We start from the raw sequence: 17,059 nt of genomic DNA, 5'->3' as shown, positions 1-17,059 counted from the left end.
CCTAGTCCGACCCTGGGGCCCGCCCCCGCCCGCCGCCTATTGGCGGAAGCGGCGCCAGGGCTGGCGACGATTGGCCCGGGGGAGGCGGAGGGGTAGGCTGCGCGGGAGGCCGAGAGGGGGCAGCAGGCGATGGCGGCGGCGGCGGCGGCGGGTCGGCTAGGCTGGTTGCTCGCCGCGCTCTGCCTGGGCAACGCTGCCGGGGAGGCGGCGTCGGGCCCGCGAGTGCTGGGTGTCTGTCTGGAGGAGGACGGAGCGGCGGGCGCGGGGTGGGCGCGCGGAGGGGAGATGCGGGCCGCTCCGGAGGCCACCTTCCGCCTGCGCCTCTTCGGCTCGGGCTTCGCCAACAGCTCCTGGTCCTGGGTGGCCCCTGAGGGGGCGGGTTGCCCCGAGGGCGGGCCGGCCGCGGCGTCCGACGAGGCGGCGGCCCCCACGGGCGAGTGGCGCGCGCTCCTGCGCCTGCGCGCTGAGGCTGTGCGCCCGCACTCGGCGCTGCTGGCGGTGCGCGGGGAGCCGAGCGGCGCGGCGGCAGAAGAGGCGGCGGCCCCCACGGGCGAGTGGCGCGCGCTGCTGCGCCTGCGCGCCGAGGCTGTGCGCCCGCATTCGGCGCTGCTGGCCGTGCGTGTGGAGCCGGGCGGCGGGGCAGCCGAGGAGGCGGCGCCGCCCTGGGCTCTGGGCCTGGGGGCGGCGGGGCTGCTGGCGCTGGCGGCGCTGGCGCGGGGCCTGCAGCTGAGCGCGCTGGCGCTGGCGCCGGCCGAGGTGCAGGTGCTGCGCGAGAGCGGCTCGGAGGCGGAGCGTGCGGCGGCGCGGCGCCTGGAGCCCGCGCGGCGCTGGGCCGGCTGCGCCCTGGGCGCGCTGCTGCTGCTGGCCAGCTTGGCGCAGGCGGCGCTGGCGGTGTTGCTGTACCGCGCGGCCGGCCAGCGCGCCGTGCCCGCCGTACTCGGCAGCGCGGGGCTCGTGTTCCTGGTGGGCGAGGTGGTGCCGGCCGCCGTGAGCGGGCGCTGGACGTTGGCGCTGGCGCCGCGCGCGCTGATCCTCAGCCGCCTGGCAGTGCTGCTCACCTTGCCCGTGGCGCTGCCCGTGGGTCAGCTGCTGGAGCTGGCGGCGCGGCCAGGGCGGCTGCGCGAGCGCGTGCTGGAACTGGCGCGCGGCGGCGGCGACCCCTACAGCGATCTCAGCAAGGGCGTGCTGCCCTGCCGGACCGTGGAGGACGTGCTCACGCCCCTCGAGGACTGCTTCATGCTGGACGCCAGCACCGTGCTGGACTTCGGCGTCCTGGCCAGCATCATGCAGAGCGGCCACACGCGCATCCCCGTGTACGAGGACGAGCGTTCCAACATCGTGGACATGCTCTACCTCAAGGACTTGGCCTTCGTGGACCCCGAAGACTGCACGCCGCTCAGCACAATCACCCGCTTCTACAGCCACCCACTCCACTTTGTCTTCAACGACACCAAGCTAGACGCCGTCCTGGAGGAGTTCAAACGAGGTAACGGCCGGGGAATCGCGGAGGGGACTCGCATGTCAGCGCCCTAGAGAAGGAGTGGGGGTTTAGGGAAGCTTCTGGGGAAGGGTCCCACCCCCGTGGAGGGCAGGGAAGCCTCTAAGGGCCCTTTTAATGAAGAGGATGGCTTTGCAGCTCCGAATGACCCTTCGAAATATCATTTTAAGGCTGTGGCTCCGAAACTGACAGTGCTATAGACAGCAGAAATCCCCTTCTGGCAGGCCCCCAGTTTGGGGAGGTATGTCTACTTGGCTCTAGCTCTCCAGCTCTTTACCAGGTCATTTCTGTGGGCTTTGGGTTTGTAGCAGGTCCAAACTCTTGGATAGAAACTGAAAGAACATAGAAGAGTATAGTCTTCAGATACCTGGACGCCGCAGTCTGCACACATATGATATAAAATTAGCAGGTCCTGTGATGTTTCCAGGGCATCATTGTTAAGGTCACTGATGGGCTGCTACCTTCCTGATTGGTAAAAGGAAGGGAAAGGGAATGATTGGTAAATGTTTTTCTACAGGTGTGGAAGAAACTTCCACTGTAATTTCACCAGAAGCAACTTGATGGATACCAATTAGTCTCCCGTTACTTTTTTTTAAACCCTGAGTAAGGTCTCAAGTTCTCTCGTAACTCCACATTTTCACCCTCTCCTTTCACCCTGGTAAAAACTGAGACCCTCGCATTGTGAAGGTTTGGATTCCCCTGCAGTCTCCCTCTCCGTTGTTGGGCTTGGGTGTCTTCCCCAGAGCTTGGCCATGTGTTGGCCACTAGCCATGCTTTTCACACCTGAACTGGAGGATGGGTTTGGGGACATCTCAAGACTCTGGATGAGCTTCACCCTAAAGACTGCATAATTGAGGTGGAGAAGTGAGCAGCTTGCCCTCATCTTCCTGGCAGCTGTGAAGTCTCCAGGCCCCTGTGAGCCCCTTGACTGTCAGGGCAGGGAGGCCAAGCTCTGCGGTAGTGACCATGTTACTCCTGCATTAGCACTGCTGTATGGCGGCCACTAGTGGGCGCTCTCGCGCGCCATCTCCTATAATCCTTGCGAGATGCTTGGGTGTTGAAGTTAGGCAGTAACTGTTATTACTGTATCTGGGGATCTCGGTGGGAGACTTTGATGGGCAGCCCTGGCTGCTCTGGCTGCTCTGCTAGAGAATCTCTGATAAGCTCCCGGCTGTTTCCTCAGAGAGTAGCCATGCAGCCCTTCACTGGGGAGAGGAGCCTGGGTCGGGGGCCAGGCAGAGCCCCCCAGTAGCAAGTACTCTGTCTCCGAGTAGTACTGTAGTCTCTGAGGCAGGGGGGATTCTCGTGGCCTGTTGGCCAGCCGTGCAGGCCCTGGGGTCAGCAGGGGAGGGTGCCATCCTGCCCCTGCCACCTTCCAGCTTGAGGCCCTGGGGAGGCCGGGCTTGACCACCAGGGCAGTGGCTGTGAGCAGCGTGTGGCACCATCTGAGTGGTTTGCACAGGTCACTGGCTGGTGTGGAGACCACAGTTGGGGGGTCCCAGTGGTTGGGGGGTCCAGTGAGAGGTGATGGTAGCCTGAACAGGGGTGCACAGCGGGCCTGGAGAGGAGTAACCCAAGAGGGCATTTGAAGGTGGGCTTAGGAGGATTTTGTGGTTCGCTCAGGGACTGTGGGGCAAGAAGAGGCGCTGAGGACGAATGTGGATTTTGGCTTGGTGGTGGCCTTGACCTTCCCTGAGGCAGAGCACACGCAGGGAAGAGAGGGCTTGGGGGCAGTGGCGGGTGGCAGGCAGACGAGTTCGTTCTGGACATTGGAATTTGTGGCTGTGCAGTGGCCCGAGAGGCAGGCTCCTAGGATTAGTTGATGTGCAGTGAAATGCAAGTGAAAGTCCCAAGCAGGAGGGAAGGATCTGGACGTCTGTGTTGAAGTGGTCCTAGGAAGCGGAGCCTAAAGAGGGGCACAGCAGGGAAGGGGTGGAGGGCAGAGAGGAGGGGCTGCTGAGGAGAGCCAGACCCTGGAATGCCCTGGAAACTAAGGGAAGGAGAGTGATCAGGAGAGAGGCTGGCATCATGTCCTTTGGATCCAGCAACCACGATACCCTTGACCTTTGCAGAGCAGTTGTGGTGCCATGGAGTGGGGTGCTGGGGATTGAAGTACAACAGCCCAAGGAGACAGGCCTTCCGGGAGGTGTGGCTGTGGAACGTAAGCCAGGGGGCAGAGGCTGGGAGAGGCTGGGCGGGCAGGAGGCCTTCTGCTCTTTGGTTTTAAGATGGGGGAGTCAAGTGAGTTTAGGTCTAAGTGTTGGTAGGAAGTTGCTGGTAGGGAGGGAAGGCCAATGCAGGCTGCTTCTGTTCTGGGGTGGTGGCCTTGGGGCGGCTCTGGAGAGGCTCCTTCTAGAAGGCGGTGGGGGAGGGGTGCAGTCTGGAGGTTGAATAGGGGGCTCTTCAGTCCCCTCGACCTCCTGACTCCTGTGGAGAGTGAGGGCCATTCTCAGGGCAAGATGGCCACGTCTTTCCTGTGACATCCTGAGCTTTCTCTGCTCTCGTGCAGTGCAGTCCTTTGGCAGATAGCTTTATGTTTCCTCACTAAAGTCCTTGTTAGCCTAACACTCTTCATCTTTCCTCTGCTCATGAACAGAGGGCATATCGCAGCCTCCCTGGTGTGTGAGGTTTTAGGAACCAATCCCCTTCCTGTCTCTCTGCCAAGTGTATAAGACGGTGGTCCCTCTGAATTCCCGAAGCTGGAGGCCCTGGCATCTTGACAGTTACTGCCGTTCCGGGCCCTGTTCCTTTCTCTCCTTCAGAGCACAGTTTTGGAACTGTATAGTCTGGGAGAGGCACCTTCCCCGGTGAGGTGCCCCTCAGTCACTGTGCAGACTTGAGGTGGCAGCTGATTGTTTTGTGCAAGCATTGCCAGGAGGAGCGCGTACTTTGGAGGTGTCGTAAGTAGCATGTATTTTCTTTAAAGCTGTTAACCCCTGCCTTCTTTGTCAACCCCCAGTGACAACCACCAGTGACCTCAAGGACATTCAGCCAAAGGAGGGATTAGGATGGGTGCGCTTTTTGGAGTCTGCTTTAAAGCCTGAGTTGTGGTTCATTGCCTGTCAGAAGCCAAAGGATTGCCCCAACTCTGAAGAGTCAGACCTGCTCAGACATCTGTGAGGGATGGTCACATAGTACTTTTCTCACAGGATACGTTCAGACAGTTTTTTTTAAAAAAAAACTAAAGAGGGAAGGCAGAGGAATTTCAACTCCAGTTGCATTTTTAGGAATGTCCTAGAAAATAGGCATTATGGAAGGGTCCTCTAGCATCCCTGTCGTTTGTGAGCGTTCTCGAGCCTGCTAACTAAAATCAGAACTCTAGAGCTTTTCAGAGCTTCCTGGTCGACGTTGGCTGGTGTGCCATCTACCCCTGGCCTGCGGCTCTGTAGAGCTTTCGCGGGGAGAGCTGACGGCACCTGTCTTGGGGCCTGTGTCCGTGTTTGCAGTCAGCCAGCCAGGGGGCCCCATATCTTCAGGGCGTTTTATCCTATCAGATGAGAAACTTGAATCCCTCCAGCTTCCCTTTCTCTGTGTGCCCCTTACTCCTTTCTCCTGGCTGCCTTCTGGACCCCTCAAACATTCTGTCTTAAGGTTAGATCACGTGGCCACTGTTTGGGGGACCTTGCAAGGGCTCGTCTTTCTTCTGTCCATTATTGAATCGTCTCATCACTGAGAACCTTGCACCTATTTTATAGAAGTTTTGAAAGCAAGGTAGAACTTAGTCATTCCTGTAGGTAACCTGCCAAAGGGACTGGCTTTGTGGAAGAAGGGGGCTGAAGTGGGTCCTCTGCTCCCAGATGGCCATCTAGAACCTGGGCTTTGGCTCCCGAAATCCCAAAAGACCGTTGACCAACATTGTGTGTCGAGCCTCAGCCTTCCTGACGTGGCCTGACGGATTTGTATCCCGTGGCAGAGCTGTTGGGGCCCTCATAGCAGTGCTGCCTGCCTGCTGGTGTGAGCCATTCCAGCCCAAACACCAAGGGGTGGGAAGCGTCTGGAAATGCCACGTTCCTCATTCAGTGCCTCTGTCTCAGCAGGAATGGGCAGACAGTTCCCCAGGGACCCCTAGCCCCTTCCTCCTGGGAAGGGGGAAGGCAAATTAATGTGGGCATTTCCACCTTTAATTTTTGTTCCAGGATGGTAGAACCCCTGAAGAGGGCTGCTGGCTTCTCTTCAGCGGGGCCCTGCACTTGGCACCATGCCTGTCTCCCAGAGGGGAGGGGGCTCCTAAGAGTCGGTCTTTTGTTCTTCTCTTCAGTGAAAGTCACTTGAGTGGGGTGGGGGGGGTGTTAGGAGAGTGGACTCAGAGCCAGCTGCCTGGGTTCCAACTTGGAGGGGTCACTGAACCTCTCTTGGCCTCAGTTTTCTCTGTGAACTGTAAAATGCAAATAATAATATGTGCCTTATAAAGTTGCCAGAGGGTTTGGTAAGTTAATAAATGAATAAAGCATTTGGTGGCTGGCACACAGTAAGCAAGCCCTAAGTATAGGCATGCCTTGGAGATATTGTGGGTTCAGTTCCAGACCACCACAGTAAAGCGAGTCATACAAGTGTTTTGGTTTCTCAGTGTATATAAAAGTTATGTTTTAAGTGTAGGGTAAGATTGTTTATTTGAGATGTTTCTTGAGGTGAGATTGAATTGCTATGAACTTCCCTCTTAGAACTGCTTTTGCTGTGTCTCATGGGTTTTGGGTGGTCGTGCTTTCGTTGTCATTTGTGTGTATGTATTTTTTTATTTCTTTGATTTCTTCAGTGATCTCTTGGTTATTCAGTAGCACACTGTTTAGCCTCCATGTATTTGTGTTTTTTACAGTTTTTTTTCCTGTAATTGATTTACAATCTCAGAGCATTGTGGTCAGAAAAGATGCTTGATACGATTTCAGTTTTCTTAAGTTTTCCGAGGCTTGATTTGTGACCCAAGATGTGATCTATCCTGGAGAATGTTCCATGTGCACTTGAGAAGAAAATGTATTCTGCCACTTTTGGGTGGAATGTTCTATAAATGTCAATTAGATCTATCTGGTCTATTGTGTCATTTAAAGCTTATGTTTCCCTATTTATTTTCTGTTTGGATGATCTGTCCATTGGTGTAAGTGGGGTGTTAAAGCCCCCTACTATTATTGTGTTACTGTCGATTTCTCCTTTCATGGTTGTTAGCATTTGCCTTATGTATTGAGGTGCTCCTATGTTGGGTGCAAAAACATTTATAATTCTTATATCTTCTTCTTGGATTGATCCTTTGATCATTAGTGTCCCTCCTTATCTCTTGTAACAGTCTTTATTTTAAAGTCTATTTTACCTGACACGGGTGTTGCTACTCCAGCTTTCTTTTGATTTCCATTTGCATGGAATATCTTTCTCCATCCCTTCACTTTCAGTCTGTATGTGTCCCTAGGTCTGAAGTGGGTCTTTTGTAGACAACGTATATATGGGTCTTGTTTTTGTATCCATTCAGCCAGTCTGTGTCTTTTGTTTGGGGCATTTAATCCATTTACATTCAAGGTTATTATCGCTATGTATGTTCCTATTACCATTTTCTTAATTGTTTTGGGTCTGTTTTTGTGGGTCTTTTTCTTCTCGTGTTTCCCTCTTAGAGAAGTTCCTTTAGCATTTGTTGTAAAGCTGGTTTGGTGGTGCTGAATTCTCTTAGCTTTTGTTTGTCTGAAAAGCTTTTGACTTCTCCATCAAATCTGAATGAGATCCTTGCTGGGTAGAGTAATCTTGGTTGTAGGTTTTTCTCTTTCATCACTTTAAGTATATCCTGCCACTCCCTTCTGGCCTGCAGAGTTTCCACTGAAAAATCAGCTGATAATCTTATGGGAACTCCTTTGTATGTTATTTGTTGTTTTTCCTTTGCTGCTTTTAATATTTTCTCTTTGAATTTAATTTTTGTTAGCTTGATTAATATTGTCTTGGTGTGTTTTTCCTAGGGTTTATCCTGTATGGGACTCTCTGTGCTTCCTGGACTTGGGTGACTATTTCCTTTCCCATGTTAGGGAAGTTTTCCACTATAATCTCTTCAAATATTTTCTCAGACCCTTTCTTTTTCTCTTCTTCTTCTGGGACCCCTGTAATTCGAATGTTGGTGCGTTTAGTGTTGTCCCAGAGGTCTCTGAGATTGTCTTCAATTTTCATTCTTTATTCTTTATTCTGCTCCTTGGCATTTATTTCCACCATTTTGTCTTCCAGCTCACTTATTCATTCTTCTTCCTCCGTTATTCTGTTATTGATTCCTTCTAGTGTATTTTTCATTTCAGTTATTGTGTTGTTCATCTCTGTTTGTTCTTTAGTTCTTCTAGATCTTTGTTAAACATTTCTTGTATTTTCTCAATCCGTGCTTCCATTCTATTTCCGAGATTCTGGATCATCTTTACTATCATCACTCTGAATTCTTTTCCAGGTAGATTGCCTATTTCCTCTTCATTTATTTGGTCTTGTAGGTTTTTACCTTGCTCCTTCATCTGTGACATATTTTTTTGCCATCTCTTTTTTTTTTTTTTTTTTATGACTCAGATTGTGTTCCTGTTTTACTGGTTGTTTGGCCTGAGGCTTCCAACACTGGAGTTTGTAGGCTGTTAGGTAGAGCTGGGTCTTGGTGCTGAGTTGAGGAACTCTGTGAGACCTCACTCCGATGAATATTCCCTGGGGTCTGAGGTTCTCTGTTAGTCCAGTGGTTTGGACTTGGAGCTCCCACCGCAGGAGCTTCCCCCCGACCCTGGGCTTGCGAATCAAGATCCCGCAAGCCGTGTGGGGTGGCAAAAATAAAAAAGGACAATAACAAAGTAAAAATAAAATTAGACTAGGAAACTAACAGATATGTTAGAAAGAATGTAGAAATAAACATATAGATGAATCAACAATGGGAAGGTACATCAGGACCACAATAGTAAAAAAGAGGAGGAGGGAAAAGAAAAAAAAAAAAAGGTGGCAGGGGAAGGCCTTGGCTGTGGAGGGCGGGGCCTAAGCAAGGGCGAGGTTTGGGTGGTGGGCGGGGCCTATGCTCAGGACCCACAGGGCTGGAAAAGGCCCTGGGGGCTGTGGGGGGTGGGGCTTAGGCTCAAGGAACAGAAAGGGTCCAGGCGTGCCCCACACCCCTGGTCTCAGAGGGCAGGGGACCTCACCTGGGAGCCCAGCAGGCTTCCTGGGCTCAAGTGGGTGGGGAAAACGCTCTTCTCTCCTCTCCTGCTCCTCCTGGAGGGTCCCTCCCGCCTGCCTCTCCTCATCCCCACCTGGCCTCCCTCCTATGCCCTCAAGGACCCACTCAGCCTGGAGGGGCCTTGGAGGGCGGGGGGGATTGGTCTGGGAGCTCAGCAGGCTCCTTGTGCCCGAGTGGGTGAGGCAATCGCCCTCTGCTCCTCTCCTGCTCCTCCGGCAGGACCTCTCCCGCCTGCCTCTCCTGATCTCCCTGTTCTCCCTCCTGTGCCCCCAGGGCCCACACGGCCTGGATGGGGCTTTGGAGGGGGGAACCGGCTTGGGAGCTCAGCAGGCTCCCTGGCCCAAGTGGGCCAGGCGATTGCCCTCTGCTCCTCTCCTGCTCTTCCCGGAGAGTCCCTCCCACCTGCCTCTCCTGATCTCCTGGCCTCAGGGGCGCCGATCTTGTCTGGCCTCCACTTCTCCTCCCTCCTCGGTTCCCCTGTGTCCTACCGGTTCACTCTGGGGTTCCTCCCGTCTCCTTGGGGGTCAGAGTCCCCCACAAGCAGACGGCAGGCGCCCTAGTTGTGGGGAGACGCTAACTGCGCATCTGAAATAGAAACGAAGGAAACAATAGCAAAGATCAATAAAACTAAAAGCTGGTTCTTTGAGAAGATAAACAAAATTGATATACCCTTAGACTCATCAAGAAAAAAAGGGAGAGGACTCAAATCAATAAAGTTAGAAATGAAAAAGGAAAAATCACAACCAACACTGGAGAAATACAAAGGATTATAAGGGACTACTACAAACAACTATATGCCAATAAAATGGACAGCCACGAAGAAATGGACAAATTCTTGGAAAGGTACAGTTTTCCAAGACTGAACCAGGAAGAATTAGAAAATACAAACAGACCAATCACAAGTAATGAAATTGAAACTGTAATTTAAAATCTTCCAGCAAACAAAAGTCCAGGACCAAATGGCTTCACAGGTGAATTCTATCAAACATATAGAGAAGAGTTAACACTGATCCTTCTCAAACTCTTCCAAAAAATTGCAGCGGGAGAAACACTCCCAAATTCATTCTACGAAGCCACCATCACCCTGATACCAAAACCAGAAAAAGATATCATAAAATAAGAAAATTATAGACTAATATCACTGATGAACATAGATGCAAAAATCATGAACAAAATACTAGCAAACAGAATCCAACAGCACACTGAGAGGATCATACACCATGATCAAGTGGGATTTATCCCAGGGATGCATGGATTCTTCAATATACGCAAATCAATCAATGTGATACACCACATTAACAAATTAAGGAATAAAAACCATATGATCATCTCAATAGATGCAGAAAAAGCTTTTGACAAAATTCAACACCCATTTATGATAAAAACTCTCCAGAAAATGGGGATAGAGGGAACCTACCTCAACATAATAAAGGCCATATATGACAAACCTACAGCCCACATCATTCTCAGTGGTGAAAAACTAAAACCATTTCCTCTAAGATCAGGAAGAAGACAAGATTGCCCACTCTTACCGCTATTATTCAACATAGTTTTGGAAGTTTTAGCTACAGCAGTCAGAGAAGAAAAAGAAATAAAAGGAATCCAAATCGGAAAAGAAGTAAAACTGTCACTGTTTGCAGACGACATTATACTATACATAGAGAATCCTAAAGAGGCTACCAGAAAACTACTAGAACTAATCAATGAATTTGGTAAGGTTGCAGGATACAAAATTAATGCACAGAAATTTCTGGCATTCCTATACACCAGCAACGAAAAATCAGAAGGAGAAATTAAGGAAACATTCTTATTTACCATTGCAACAAAAAGAATAAAATACCTAGGAATAAACCTGCCTAAGGAGGTGAAAGATTTGTACTCAGAAAACCATAAAACACTGATGAAAAACATCAAAGATGACATAAACAGATGGAGAAATATACCATGTTCTTGGATTGGAAGAATCAATATCGTGAAAATGACTATACTACCCAAAGCAATCTACAGATTCCGTGCAATCCCTATCAAACTACCAATGGCATTCTTCACAGAATTAGAACAAAAAATCTTACAATTCGTATGGAAACACAAAAGACCCTGAATAGCCAAAGCAATCTTGAGAAAGAAAAACAGAGTTGGAGGAATCAGGCTCCCTGACTTCAAACTATACCACAAAGCTACAGTAATCAAGACAGTATGGTACTGGCACAACAACAAATATAGATCAATGGTACAGGATAGAATGCCCAGAGATAAACCCACGCACATGTGGGCACCTAATTTACAACAGTGGAGGCAAGAACATACAATGGAGAAAAGACAGCCTCTTCAATAAGTGGTGCTGGGAAAACTGGACAGCTACATGTAAAAGAATGAAATTAGAACACTACCTAACACCATACACAAAAATAAACTCCAAATGGATTAAAGACTTAAATGTAAGACCAGACACTATAAAAGTTTTAGAGGAATACATAGGAAAAACATTCTATGACATAAACCACAGCAAGATCTTTTTTGACCCACCTCCTAGAGTAGCATACATAAAAACAAAAATAAACAAATAGGACTTAATTAAACTTGAAAGCTTTTGCACAGCAAAGGAAATCATAAACAAGACAAAAAGACAACCCTTAGAATGGGAGAAAATATTTGCAAATGAAACAACAGGCAAAGGATTAATCTCCAAAATACACAAACAGCTCATGGAGCTCAATATCAAAAAAACAAACAATCCAGTTAAAAAATGGGTGGAACACCTAAATAGACATTTCACCGAGGAAGACATGCAGATGGCCAAGAGGCACATGAAAAGATGCTCAACATCACTAATTAGAGAAATGCAAATCAAAACTACAATGAGGTATCACCTCACACCAGTCAGAGTGGCCATTATCAAAAAAGCTAGAAACAATAAATGCTGGGGGCTTCCCTGGTGGCGCAGTGGTTGAGAATCTGCCTGCCAATGCAGGAGACACGGGTTCGAGCCCTGGTTTGGGAAGATCCCACATGCCGCGGAGCAACTGGGCCCGTGAGCCACAACTGCTGAGCCTGCGCGTCTGGAGCCTGTGCTCCGCAACAAGAGAGGCTGCGACAGTGAGAGGCCCGTGCACCGTGATGAGGAGTGGCCCCCGCTCGCCGCAACTAGAGAAAGCCCTCACACAGAAACGAAGACCCAGCACAGCCATAAGTAAATGAATGAATGAATGAATGAATGCTGGAAAGGTTGTGGTGAAAAGGGAACCCTCCTACACTGTTGGTGGGAATGTAAATTGATGCAACCTCTATGGAAAACAATATGGAGGTTCCTTAAAAAACTAAAAATAGAACTACCATATGACCCAGCAATCCTACTACTGGGCATATACCCTGAGAAAACCATAATTCAAAAAGAGACATGCACCACAATGTTCAATGCAGCACTGTTTACAATAGCCAGGACATGGAACCAACCTAAATGTCTGTCGACAGATGAATGGATAAAGAAGATGTGGCACATATATACAATGGAATATTACTCAGCCATAAAAAGAAACGAAATTGAGTTATTTGTAGTGAGGTGGATGGACCTAGAGTCTGTCATACAGAGTGAAGTAAGTCAGAGAAAAAGAAATACTGTATGCTAAGGTATATATATGGAATCTAAAAAAAAAAAAAAAAAAGTACTGATGAACCTAGTTGCAGGGCAGGAATAAAGAGGTAGACATAGAGAATGGACTTGACATGGGGTGGGAGGGCGAAGCTGGGGCGAAGTGAGAGTAGCATCGACATATACACACTACTGAATGTAAAGCAGTTGGCTGGTGGGAAGCAGCAGTGTAGCACAGGGAGATCGGCTCGGTGCTTTGTGATGAACTAGAGGGGTAGGATAGGGAGGATGGAAGGGAGGCTCAAGAGGGGAGGGGATATGGGGACATGTGTATGCATATGGCTGATTCGCTTTGTTGTGCAACAGAAAGTAACACGGTATTGTGAAGCAATTATACTCCAATAAAGATCTATTAAAAAAAAAATCTATGTTTATGCTATATTGTAGTCTGTTAAGTGTACAGTTGGCATTATGTCTAAAAAAACAATGTACATATCTTTTGGGGGGGGGCTGTGCCATGCCGCATGCAGGATCTTAGTTCCCCGACCAGGGATTGAACCCGTGTCCCCTTCACTGGAAGTGCAGTCTTAACCACTGGACCGCCAGGGAAGTCCCAACAATGTACCTATCTTAATTTAAAAATACTTCGTGGCAGAATTCCCTGGCGGTCCAGTGGTTAAGACTCTGTGCTTCTACCGAAGGGGGTGCAGGTTTGATCCCTGGTCGGGGAACTAAGATCTCACATGCTGTGCAGCGTGGTCCCCCAAAAAATCAAACTAGAAAACGTTTATGGCTAAAAAAGTGTTAACCACCATCTGAGCCTTCAGCGAGTTATAAACTTTTTGATGGTGGAGAGTCTTGCCTCGATGTTGGTGGCTGCTGGCTGATCAGGGTGGTGGCTGCTGATTGGGGTCGCCGTGGCAGTTTCTTAAGACGACAGTGAAGCTTGCTGCATCAATTGGCTCTTCCCTGCACCAGCGATTTCTCTGAAGCACTCACCGCTGTTTGATAGCATTTTATCCACAGTAGAACTCCTTCCAAAATTGGAGTCAGTCCTGTCAAATCCTGCCAACCCCAACCCCTTATCAGTTAAGTTCATATGATGTTCTAAATCCTTTGTTGCCATTTCAACAGTCTTTGCAACATCTTTACCAAGAGTAGTTCCCATCTCGAGAAACCACTTTCTTTGCTCATCCATGAGAAGCAACTCCTCGTCCATTAAAGTTTTATGAGATGGCAGCAATTCAGTCACACCTTCAGGCTCCACTTCTCATTGTAGTTCCCTTGCTAGTCCTACCACATCTGCAGTTACTTTCCTTCATGAAGTCTTGAACCCCTCAAAGTCATACATGAGGGTTGGAATCAACTTCTTCCAAACTCCTATCAGTGTTGATATTTTGATCTCTTTTCATGAATCATGAATGTTCTTAATGGCATCTAGAATGGTGAATCCTTTCCCGAAGGTTTTCAATTGACTTTGCCCACATCCATCAGAGGAATCTCTATCTATGGCAGGTGTAGCCTTATGAAATGTAGTTCTTAAATAATAAGACTTGAAAGTTGAAATTACTCCTTGATCCATGGGCTACAGTATGATGTTTTGTTAGCAGTCATGAAAATAACATTAATCTCCTTATACAGCTCCATCAGAGCTCTTGGGTGACCAGGTGCATTGCCGATGAGCAGTACTACTTTAAAAGGAATCTTTTTTCTGAGCAGTGGCTCTCAACAGTGGGCTTAAAATATTCAGTAAACCAGTGTGTTGTCATCCTTTATTGTTCGATTTATAGAGCACAGGCAGAGTAGATTTAGCATAATTCTCAAGGGCCCTAGGATTTTTGGAATGGTAAGTGAGCATTGGCTTCAACTTAAAATCACCTGCTAACTGTATTAGCCCGTAACAAGGGGGTCAGTGCGTCCTTTGAAGCTTTAAAACCAGGCCTTGACTTTTCCTCTCTGGCTATCAAAGTCCTAGATGGCATCTTCTTCTAATATAAGGTGGTTTTGTCCACATCGAACATCTGTTGTGTAGTGTAACTACCTTCATTAATGATCTTAACTAAATCTTCTGGATAACTTGCTGCAGCTTCTACATCAGCACTTGCTGTTTCACCTTACTCTTTTATGTTATGGAGACAGCTTTCCTTAAACCTCATGAACCAATCTCTGGTAGCTTCAAACTTTTCATCTGCAGCTCCCTCACCTCTCTTAGCCTTGATAGAATTGAGAGGTGGGGCCTTGCACTGGGTTAGGTTTTTGGGTAAGGGAATGTTGTGGCTGGTTTGATCTTCTATCCAGACCACTCAAACTTTCTCCATATCAGCAACAAGGCTGTTTGTCTTTCTTACCATTCACGTGTTCACTGGAGTAGCACATTTATTTTTTTATTTGCTTGTTTGTTTATTTTTATTTTTTGGAGCAACTTTTATTTTTTTTTAATTTTTAAAAAAAATTATTTATTTATTTATTTATTTTTGGCTGCATTGGGTCTTTGTTGCTGCGCGCGGGCTTTCTCTAGTTGGGGCGAGCGGGGGCTACTCTTTGTTGCAGTTTGTGGGCTTCTCATTGCTATGGCTTCTCTTGTTGCAGAGCATGGGCTCTAGGCACGTGGGCTTCAGTAATTGTGGCACATGGGCTCAGTAGTTGTGGCTCACGGGCTCTAGAGCACACGCAGCCTCAGTAGTTGTGGCGCACGGGCTTAGTTGCTCCGCAGCATGTGGGATCTTCCCGGACCACGGCTCAAACCCGTGTCTCCTGCATTGGCAGGTGGATTCTTAACCACTGCTCGACCAGGGAAGCCCTGGAGTAGCTCTTTTAATTTCCTTCAAGAACTGTTCCCTTGCATTCACGCCTTGGCCGTTTGGTGCACGAGGCCTAATTTTCAGCCTGTCTCAGCTTTCGACACGCCTTCCTTGCTAAGCTTAATCATTTCTAGCTTTTGTTTTAAAGTGAGAGGCCTGTGATTCTTCCTTTCACTTGAACACTTAGAACCTATTGTAGGGTTATTAATCGGCCTAAATTTCAATATTGTTGTGTCTCAGGGAACAGCGAGAGAGAAGAGGAGAGGGAAAGAGACAGGGCATGACCGGTTGGTGGAGCAGTCAGAACACACACAGTATCTATCAAGTTCCCTGTCTTATGTGGGTGCAGTTGGTGGCGCTCCCCCAAAACAGTTACAATAGTAACATCACAGATCGCCATAACAGATATAATAATAATGAAAAAGTTTGAAAACCTGGGAGAATTACCAAAGTGTGACACAGACACAGAGTGAGCAGATGCTGTCTGAAAAATGGTACCGATAGACTTGCTCGACGAAGGGTTGCCACACACCTTCATTTTGTTGGAAAAAAAAAAAGTAGTATCTGCGAAGCACATTGAAACGATGTAGGCCTGTACTGCATTTCTTCAGTTCTCAGATGCACATTTTTTTTGCATTTTAACATCTCTGTAACCAGGATGTCTTATGATTGATGACATCTTGGATTTGATGACATACAGTAAATGTGATCTTTTTGTTCTTTTACAGCCTCATTCCTTTCTTGATCATCTGGTTAGTGGTCTAATAATAATAGCTTTTGCTTGACTCTTGACATTTTCATTCCCTCCAACTTTGGAGCAGAGGTCTTCCTATACCTGATTACTGGGGGCGGGGCAGGGGGCACGGATGCTGAAAGAATGAGGCAGAGGCATGCCAGCTGCTTCCAAAGAATGTGCTTCTAAACCCAATCACTACATTGTCATTGAACCCAAGGTATGTAAAGTAGGATTCACACAAAGAGGTGAACTTGACTTTTTGCTTTACCAAAGGATTCTTGAAGCAAGCACCCCTTTACATGCAGGTCCAGGCCGGCTTTTACCCTATGCTTTATTCACTAGTAATAAAAAAGGGCAGCAACCTAAATGTCCATCGACAGATGAATGGATAAATAAGATGTGGTATATATGCAAGTGAATACTACTCAGCCATAACAAAGAATGAAATGATGTCATTTGCAGCAACATGGATGAACCTAGAGAATATTATACTTAATGAAGTAAGTCAGACAAAGACAAATATATACCACTTTTATGTGGAATCTAAAAAATAATACAAATGAATCTATACAAAACAGAAACAGACATAGAAAACAAACTTATGGTTACCGAAGGAGAAGGGGGGGAGGGATAAATTAGGAGTATGGGATTAACATATACAAACTACTATACATAAAATAGATAAGCAACAAGGATTTACTGTATAGCACAGGGAACTATATTCAAAATCTTGCAATAACTATAATGGAAAATAATCTGAAAATATATATATAACTGAAACACTTTGCTGTACACATTGTGAACTAACATAATATTGTAAATCAACTGTACCTCAGTGAAAAAAAAATACTGTTAAAAAGGGGGGGCATGGTTGAGATGAGTTTGCTGTCAGTTCCATATCCTAGACCTGCACAGTCCAGTCCAGTAGCCACTACCCACATGTGGTTGCTGAGTTCTTGAACGGTAAACAGTCTGAATTGAGATGTGCAGTGAGTGCCGAACACACACCAGATATCAAAGACTTAGTACCCAAAAAAGGAAAAATATCTATTCATATGTTTATATTGACTGCATGTTGAAATGATATTTTGATTATATTGAGTTCATCATAATATTAATTTCATTTCTGTCTCTTTAATTTTTTTAATGTAGCTACTCAAAAGTTTTAAATTACCTGTATGGCTTGCATTCTGTTTCTTTTTGTTTTTTTTTAAAAAAATGGTTTTTTTGACGTGAACCATTTTTAAAGTCTTTATTGAGTTTGTTACAATATTGCTTA

General features: G+C 47.6%; 1 protein-coding gene across 6 annotated transcripts in view; it reads left to right on the top strand.

Annotated features, from left to right (window-relative positions):
• The first annotated feature begins 17 nt into the window (after window positions 1-17).
• The window catches only part of CNNM3 (cyclin and CBS domain divalent metal cation transport mediator 3), a 45,823-nt gene continuing 28,781 nt past the window's right edge, over window positions 18-17,059 (top strand). For 3 of the 6 annotated variants that reach the window (XR_014254195.1, XM_082427327.1, XM_082427328.1), the window contains exon 1: window positions 20-1,486. Coding sequence is in view for 5 of the 6 variants with exons in the window: in XM_082427327.1 (XP_082283453.1) it covers window positions 130-1,486 (1,357 nt within the window). In the remaining variant the exon portion in view is untranslated. Of the gene's footprint in view, window positions 1,487-17,059 lie in introns of all 6 variants that reach the window. The other 3 variants (XM_082427324.1, XM_082427325.1, XM_082427326.1) reach the window with 3 other exon arrangements.

Source organism: Balaenoptera physalus (assembly GCF_965194825.1).
Source record: "Balaenoptera physalus genome assembly, chromosome: 15".
NCBI classification, from domain to species: domain Eukaryota; kingdom Metazoa; phylum Chordata; class Mammalia; order Artiodactyla; family Balaenopteridae; genus Balaenoptera; species Balaenoptera physalus.
Note: the sequence above shows the minus strand (reverse complement) of the source record. Positions and strands in the feature narration are given on the sequence as shown.